General features: G+C 28.9%; 1 protein-coding gene across 1 annotated transcript in view; it reads right to left on the bottom strand.

Moving 5' to 3' along the window:
- Window positions 1-442: 442 nt before the first annotated feature.
- Window positions 443-9,737, bottom strand: part of LOC113552698 (noggin-2-like) — a 37,489-nt gene continuing 28,194 nt past the window's right edge. The window contains exons 2-3 of the mRNA XM_026955543.1: window positions 5,888-6,165; window positions 443-2,191 (exon numbers count right to left, since the gene is read on the bottom strand). Of these exons, the coding sequence (XP_026811344.1) occupies window positions 1,699-2,191; window positions 5,888-6,165 (771 nt within the window). The 3' untranslated portion in view covers window positions 443-1,698. The remainder of the gene's footprint in view (window positions 2,192-5,887; window positions 6,166-9,737) is intronic.

The following is a 9,737-nucleotide window of genomic DNA, read 5'->3' as shown; positions in this document are numbered from 1 at the left end:
TACAATATTATTCAATACTGCAGAAACCGTTTTGTGGATATTTACTCACGATATTTTGTTGTTCGAATTCATCAAAAAGTTGTATTTAAGTACATTTCTTATGACAAAAATCATGAATTTTTATCCAACTCTTGGTGCATTGTTAATTGTATTATTAATTATTATAAATAATAAGATGAACGATGTGTTTTGTTTTTGTATTGTCATTTATGTATAACTTTGTTATTTACATCGTGAAAAATAATTTACAAAATCATATTAAAATTATATATAAATATATAGGTAATATATAATTTAAATTTTACTCGGGCGTAAAAAGGTCTGTATAAAATAAATAATATATATATAATGAATTAATTATAATTTAACTATATATTAAATAATTATGTACAACAAAAAAAAAGAAAAAGAAATTACACGAGTGCAAAAAAAAAAAGGATCAAGAAGCTTTTACAAAATACATGTATAAATATAAATAATATAAAATTAAAATAATTCAAAGCAAAACGAAAGAATATAATATAATGCGTTATATTCGATTTGGTAAAAAAATTATCAAATGTGCGCTAACGTTTATTGTAGGTGGACTTAAAAAAATAAATCTTCAAACTTACTCAGATTTCGTATATTATATTTTCCGACAATATCTACGCGCGATGGTCTAAATAAGTAAAACGATATGATATGTAAACCTCAAAGAATGTCGATAATAATAATAATAATAATAATAATGATACGCGGGAGAGAGAGCGAAGGAGTTACACAATATAGTAATATACTAAAATCTATATATAGTATGATATACGGACAGCTGACGAGTGATATTTTATTAAAAAAAATTTGTCGAAAAATCACGTCTGTCACGACGCTCGATGGACGCATCAGTAAAATATAAATTAATTCTAGATTGACGTTTAATACGTTTCCGTGAATAGGATTGTATATATGATATACAGTAGAAACCATCATAACTTGTAGTAATGATCGTAGTGGGATAGTGGATGAGAGCGTCGGTAAAAAGCCTTTAACGGCCGTGGTTTTATCCGACCACACATACCTACGGCTTACGCATGCGCACAACCAACGTGATATTATTGTCTCTGATTTGTTATAAATTGTAACTCGGCGATTTAGCGCCAACCGATCGGTCGATATGCGTATTTTGAACTGCAGTTATAGGATATTATAATTTATTGAATTGATCGTTTAGTGCAATATTTCTGGTTTATATTATTATAATAATAGTATTTAATGACCATCCAAATTATTTACACGATGCCACGCAGTGTCGGGAAGACGATCATAACAATGATTATATATATAATATGCGATCTCCTTTTTCGAACATTAAAATATAATGATAATGTATCATATTATATTATGATACGTCGAGACTGACGTTATGGACGATGGTGTACATAAATGAGTAGTAAATTATATTAAATACATGTAATTCTTAACAACTAATTGGTCGTTAAAAAAAAACCGTGTTTCATACATTATTATATTAAGACTAGTAGTGTGCGACAAGTCGTCCGACTCGTAAAAAAAAAAAATAATAATAATAATAATAATAATAAAGGCTTGGAGAAAAATAATAATGATATGAGGTATACCACTCGTATACAATGAAATAATAATAATAATAATATGATATAGTTTCGTTTCGCTCTCGCAGGCGGGTGCCGCCCAGCTCCGTCACTCGGAGACGTCGGTCGCGCAACCGCAACCACATTCGGTCACCACCGGGTACTCCACCTTGATCCACTGACACACCTTTATCGGGTTGACCATCGACCCCGTAGCCTTTCCGCCCGGCAAGCTGTTGTACTGCTGCAATACGGCCGAAGGACCACTAGGGCCCCGGCAGTGCCACCGCAATAGCGTCTTGTACTGGTTTCCGGTGGCTCGACAGTACATGCCAGCTGGTACTGAACACGACGTCTCGCCCTTGGGACAGTGGCCTTCGAGCAGCCACCGAGGCCAGAACCTCTGGCCCAGGTCTTTCCATTGCCTATGCATCGGACACGCTGTCCGGCCCCAGAGGTACTGCTGGATCTTCCGGCGCAACTGACTGGATATCCGGGTCCGGAGCCGCCGGCCGTCTGGCAGCGAAAAATATTTGGTGTCCAGATCCCGGATCTCCGCCGGCATTTTGCCCGTAGGTACCAATCGTCCTCGTCGATTCCTCCTGTTCAACACACGGATGACAACAACAATGTTAGTATTATTATTTCATTAGTTACTTTAATAATAATAGCAAGTGCATCTAATCATAACTAAAGGTATTCAAATCAGGAGGTGAAGCCATCAGAGTCCTGACTCTTATTAGTAATTTTTTTTTTTTTTACAGCCATAAGTAGCAATGTTCTTAATTTATACGAATAGCCCGTGGCTGCATACTACCAGCTACTGCCAACCGGGACAATTTCATATTTACTTATTTAAAAAAAAAAATTATTGTAATATTGCGCTATATAAACTTACATTATTATACATAATAACAACAATGTGTAACAATATATAACAACGATATTGTTATATACATATATGGAAAATAATTTGATTAATTAAATATTAATATTATGGTCATTTAATAAATCAAAAATCGATTTTGATGTGAAACGTCTAATGGCGCGGTACGGTAGTGAGATCAACTGTTGCGTGGTGACGCCACACTCGTTGCTCGTCGGCTCAATTCGCCGAAGCTCGGTAAAAAATTAATAATAATAATTTTCAACATTATTACAAAAAGAAAATTGTTGATGTTTCACATCTGCCAGGCGTCCCGCGACGGCTCAGTTTTTTTTTTATTAAAACTATGATCTATTCCGGTTCATACTAAACCTAATCCTATTGTTTAAATGATTTGCATCACGAAAATAATACAGTGAGTATGATAAAAAGAACGCTATTACAATTAATTGAATAAAAATCTTTTGCTGACGTTTTTGAGAAAATAATTTAAAAAAAAAAATAACTGATCACGGTGTCAAAAGTCGTGGAGTCAGTCACACCTCATAAAATATAATAAAGGTATACTAATTTGATTATTGCGAAAATACAGGAAAAACTTATAAATTATAGTAAGTATACGGTATATTTTTAGTATTATTATAATTTGCACTACTGTTGCAATAAAATCATATTTTTATCATGTACGCATAAACGTAAATAAATTACTTTTATTACATAATATCAGCGTTATCTGCGTATTTCACGAGACTACACTCCTAATAGTGTTTATGAATTAATATTTTATTTGATACAAACTACATACAAACTTAAGGAGAGACTTTTATGAATTATAATAAGTATTTAGTATATCATTATGTTAACTATTTATATTTACGTAAACTTAACATTGTATTGTATATACGTCTTGTATTAGTCGTTAAACGTTTTAAATTAGTAGCTACACAATATATAATAAACGTGAATTTAAACGTTTGAATAGTAATTGTTTTGCTAATTTAAAGATTGTAAGTATATATCTAGCTCGTGAAATTAACATAACGTGTTCTATATAATGTATACCTACCGTTCGAATCATAAATAAATCTTGATTTTTTTTTTTTTGTATTTAGTTTACACCACTTGGTAACAATAAGTGATGTATCTGCGTAAGCTATATATTAAATTACGAGTTGGTTGGTTTAAAAATACATGACGTGTTATTAGTACAAAACTATAATGTTATTTTTGTATATATTGAGGGGAGCCAGGATAATATTAAATGGGACGAAAAAAAAATGTCAAATCTAATATTTGATATGAATTGGTATACCCTGCAGTCCTGCCTGTATAACCTATAATTTATAATTCTATATAATTGTCTTGTTTACAATCTACGGTTTGCGATCTACAGAGCGATCCACATTTTAACCTAAGACATTCATTATTTTAGAAAACACTAAACGTTTTTGAAAAATACTCCTTTTACGAAGTATAAGTTGTTATAAAACAAAATTTAAAAGAATAAAATAAACATATTTCTTTACTATTTTTCTTATCGTTATAATTATTTAAGTTTTTTTCTCTTTTTAGTGAAAACTTACATTTTTAATTTCATATTTTGAGACCAGAATATTTTTCAGATTATTTGAATTTTAAAATAGATTTTTGGACAAGTAGTTTATTATATATAAATATATTTAAAGTTTAAAAGTGCATAATAGTCGTAGGCTGATATTTACAGGGTATTCCTATACCACTACACTAACTACCGAAATAAACTTTAAACACTATAATAACTCACAAACTACTATTGTTTAAAATTCGATTTTTATGCATCAAAATACTCCAAAAATGATACTGTTTTGAAATAAAAAATTAAAACTGCATGTTTTTATCATAAACATTTAAAAATGTTTATGATAAAAATTAACAAAAATAATTTAAAAAAATTTGAAATAATATATGTCTTACGTTAAAAGGATTTTATTAAATACATACATATATATATATATAATATATACATACATTTATCGATCTATTACCTAATTACTATAGTATATTACATTAAAAATGTGTTTTATGTATTATAGATGAATCATCGTATATATATTGTTCGACATCACTCTTCATCTATAGAACCATAGTTTCTTTCGTAATTTGTCAAAAGGCTTTCAATAGTGTATGTGTTTGTTTCTTCAGTATTTGGTTTAAGTTTGTAAATATCTAATATAAGGTATGTGAAGATAGAATATACTCAAAACTTTTCTATAACGTCCTGGCATCTTTACTAGGACTTAAAAAAAGAAAAAACTTACATTTTTATTAATAAATATACATAACACATGACTATCACATCAGTTGAACTTAAGTAGAAAAATATGTTAAACATAAGAACACACATGTGGGATAGTTGGAAATTTATGAAAATTACTATGGATTAAAAGCTACACATAATGAAATAATAAAAAAATAAAACCAAAACGAACTGATGATGGAACTTAGTGTTAGATGTCTATTAAACGGAGGCATGATGATTGCACGCTGTACATCCACAAAATATTATTTTAAATGGTTCCATAATATTATGGTTTTTACCAGTTTATTAAAAAAACAAATTCAGTTCAATAAAGTTCATTTTTTTTTTTTTTTTACTTTAAAATTATAAGATAAAATAAAGAAATTAGTAGAAAAAAATACATTTTTATATTTTTACGTCCAATGAATTCGCGTATCTTAGGTAATAATGATGCGTATTTCTATCTTCATTCTAACGATTCTTTGATATACGTTACCAGAACAATCAAAAGTATAATACACATAATAATGTATAGAACCAGCAGGTATTTTGGCAGATCGTATATTACAACATTATGGTAAGCACATGATTTTTTTTTTGTGATTGTGGAGAAGAGTTTAATTAGGTAGAGTTTGCAATAACAATGAGTGTATTATCTACGGCTGCTCATTTTACTACCTAATGGACCTCACGAGTTACGACCATCATTGTACCTTCATCTATACAGTTTATGAGAATACTAACACTATTCCTATTATAATATTCGTCATCGACACGAAAAAAAACTTCCGTGTGATAAAAACCGATTTTCCAGGACACACAAAAAACCGTTTAAGTATGATGTTATTAATTTTTAATCGCATAGAAAATATTTAATAAACGATTTATCATTTTATAGTAAGTAAAACATTGGAGGTTTTTTTTTTATTATTATTTTTCATGAATTCTACAATTTGATAGTGCATAGGAGATAATGTTATCAAATTATAGCTTATTTTTTTCCTGAATTAAGCAACACCAAAACAAAACCTCGAAATCGTAAATAATTTAGCACAAGTGTGGTTTTTTCGTGTCAACGACGGATGACGATTGAAAGTTAAAACCCGAAATTAAATCCAATAACCATGCTCTCACCTGAAGGGTATGTCGGCAACGGGTACCAGCTGTTCGGGAGCGGTCACGCTCATGTAGTTGGGGTCGAACTTGGCGGCCAGCTTGGCCAACAGTGCCGTGACGTTTAGGTCGGAGGGCCTGGGATCTAGCGCCGGGTTGGGCATCTCGACGAGATCAACAACACCCGGATCGTTGGATGGCACTGGCCGCAGGTCCAGCCGGACGGCCGTGCACATGACGGTGCGGCAGATCGAGCAACACGCCAGCGCGACCATCACGGACCACCATTTGACAGCCATCTGAAAAATATAAGACCGTGAGTATGACATCGCGCAAACGAACGTGATCGTGTTGTTATTGGATAGTGTTATATTTTTGTACGTCGTGCTCTCCGGCGAGAGGCGCCAAATTATAATAGTCAGTTGAAACGTATACAGGCATCATGCTGCGATTAAAGGACGACGAATTCATCACCCACCAACCAACTCGTCCGTAAAATTAGTCTGTCGTTGCACTACCGATTCCTAAATACGTATACGTTTAATCGCTCGGACGATGTACTGATTAACCGATACACAGGTAAAATTTAAAAAAAAATATGTTCTACAAAACTTCTGTTCTATTAATTATATTGCTACTCAAAAAAATAAATACATTTTTGCAATACGCTTTGATTTGAAATATTACAATTATTTGTGTACAGCACTTTCGACACGAAACTTCGTCGCTGTAACCGATGACGTGATAATAAAAAATTAAGTTTATTCTTTACGACCGTTTAAGAGAACCTTAAAGCATACATATTTGATTATTCACGCCGTTTGTAAGAAAATACCGCGGAGTGCGACTCTACAGGTGACGGACAGACGTTATACTACAGGATTTACACCTAACAACGTAAAATTATTTTATAGTTTATACATGCCGATAAGATTGAATCCTGATCAACACGAAATACTATGTTTATAGATAAAATAAGATAACTCACTATGCTAATCATTGGTATATTAACATTTACCATTTTTTCTTTTAAACGCGCTAATGCTAACCTATAATTAGGGTAATAATTAAAATGTGTGGGTGACACAAAACAATTATTCATTCTTAGCACGTATATAGATTGTATTTTATCATTGTATTATTAGGATTCATTGAAATATAAAGCAAACTACTTTGCCGTATTAATACAAGTTTTAAAGAATATTATAGTTTGCTACCATAATAGTTAGACATTAAATAAAGTGATATTCATAGAATTTAAAAATAAAAACTTTACTTGATTAATATACAGAGTGATTTTTAATAGTACATTTACTCAAATTATGATTTTAAGAATTTTTAAATATGTACTTAAAATGAGTCGTATTTTTAAATACTTTGGTTTTTTTTATATGATATTAAAGGAGTGCTTTGAGCCACTAAATACCAATTTTTCAAGTGAACATTTTATCATAAAATTATTAATAAAAATACTTTTTTGAAAATCTTGATGCACCTATATCAAAATTTATTTAAGCGAGTAACTTTTGAGCTATTTAACTTCGTGTACTAATTATGCTAAATTATGATATAAATAATATAGTAATTAATACTCAATCTATTTTTATATTTCATTATTTTTAAAGAATTTACAAGCACTATGTTACTATACATTGAATCAAGTCGTATAGATGAAAACATTTAATGTTTTTTACATAAAAATAAAAATCGAATAAACAAACATCATTATAAAACTAATTAGCTCCCTCAAGCCATGCCTCTCAGACCTCAGTATCTAAGAATGTTAAATAGTATAATAATATAACCTGTCCATTAGAGACATTATTTTAAATTTATTTTTTAGATTTAAATAAGTAAAATATTTAAATAAGATATCAATATAATATTTTATTTTATTTTTAGAAAATACCTATGTTTGGTGCAAAATACGAAAATAAAAAAAAAGTTATCAAATTGTATTAATTTACGTGATAAAAAAATATCGAAGCAATCTATAGGCACATTATGTAAAAACATTACAGCTGATAACACAAAAAGTTGAATCTTTCTATAGGCTACGAGTGGTACATATGAATGTATAATATGATATCAATATTATATACAATAAAAAAAAAATATAAGCACCGATATCGGTTTTATAATTTGTAGTCAATTTGTTCTAAAAATATCATAGATAAGGTTTTCGGAAAAACAACGGAAATTTATGGAAGTTTACATGAACTGTTTGTGGATAAAAATACAAATCAACATGTTTGGAAGCGATGAAAAAAAAAATGATATCTCTTAACTTAGAATTTATATATATACCTATATTACCTACCTAAAAAATACACTAATTATACTACCTATAAATGGCTATAATTTGAATCGAGGTTCCAGAATGGAGAAAAAAATAAATTATCTACCGATAGGCATTAACACAAATTGTGTATAGATTACTGAGTTTAAATATAATCATATTTTAGTAGCAGAAAAGATAAAAAAAAAATCAAAACTGCTAAAATAATTGGTCACATGCCTATTGGTTGGCTTAAAAATTAATAACTCATTTTTATCTACTATTTTAGTTTAAAACCGAAATTTTTCAATCACTTTGAAATATCAATCTTATGCACTGTGTCCTCCAGTTACGCATATTATGTATTATTAGTACCATCACCATTACTTATACTGTATACCATTTAAATGACTACTAATTTTAAGTCAACTTTGTGTTTTAGAAAAAAAATGTATATGGTTTATTATATGTATTCCCAACATTAAAATAAATATAAAAAAGAATTACTAGTATAATAATACCAGTAAGCACTATTTTTAACACAGTAGATTCTTAATAATATTTATTGTAATTATAACCTTACCTACCTAATTATCATTACAATAATTATTGTACATTAAACAATTATTATACTTGTCATGTATTACATTCTGTTTATAATAATTATATTATAATTTAATCATTGAATTACTATCATGCTTATGCTACACATAGTCGTTTACATTGATAAATAAATAATTATAATTATTAAAATTAATTGTTAAAATTTCGTAATTTATAAAAACTGTCCGAGTATAATAAATATCTTATTAAATTTTATATTATATAATATTATGTATGTATAACTGTTATTAATTTATAAGTACTTTTATCCTTAGTATGTATAATAATATAATATATTTTTCTAAACTCGTTCGAATTCCGATTTAGATACATTCACATAATGTGAATCACATGTTTAAAGAATCTGCTTACAATTTACTGTGAGAAAGATTGGTTCTCTTTGGAAAAAAAGGAAGTTTGTATTTCCACAAGACACTCATTAAACGTTATAAAAAAAATATTAAATAATAATTTCTTCCCATATAAGTAACCGAAATCAATCTAAATTTTATACAGAGTATCTTTATATACCGTCAAGAAAATATAAGCATAAATATTAACTTCCTATATCTGACAAAAAAATATGATTTTTATCTTGATAAAAATCTTCAAGAAATGTCTTTGTTATTATATACATAAAAATTGAATATTAAAATAGAACATTTGATCTGTAGTTAAATTAAAATTTTCTCTTATTCAAAATAGTGTTTAAATTTTATTTCCAGTTTACATACATTTTATTCTATTATAACCGAAGTTATTTATTCATAATATACTACGAATTGTTTATATTCCATTTTTTACATACTAATGCAACTCACTCCTTGAGGCATTATCAATAAATAAATAATTTATTATGATCCTTAAATAAGATACATAGAAATTCCAAAACTCTCCATTTGAATAAAGAGAAAAATGGGGGTGAGCACGACTGTAGTGAATGTGTAATTCAGTGTATAATATATTATATTATATAGATCTACGGTCAGA

Source organism: Rhopalosiphum maidis, chromosome 2 (assembly GCF_003676215.2).
Source record: "Rhopalosiphum maidis isolate BTI-1 chromosome 2, ASM367621v3, whole genome shotgun sequence".
Classification (NCBI taxonomy): Eukaryota; Metazoa; Arthropoda; class Insecta; order Hemiptera; family Aphididae; genus Rhopalosiphum; species Rhopalosiphum maidis.
Note: the sequence above shows the minus strand (reverse complement) of the source record. Positions and strands in the feature narration are given on the sequence as shown.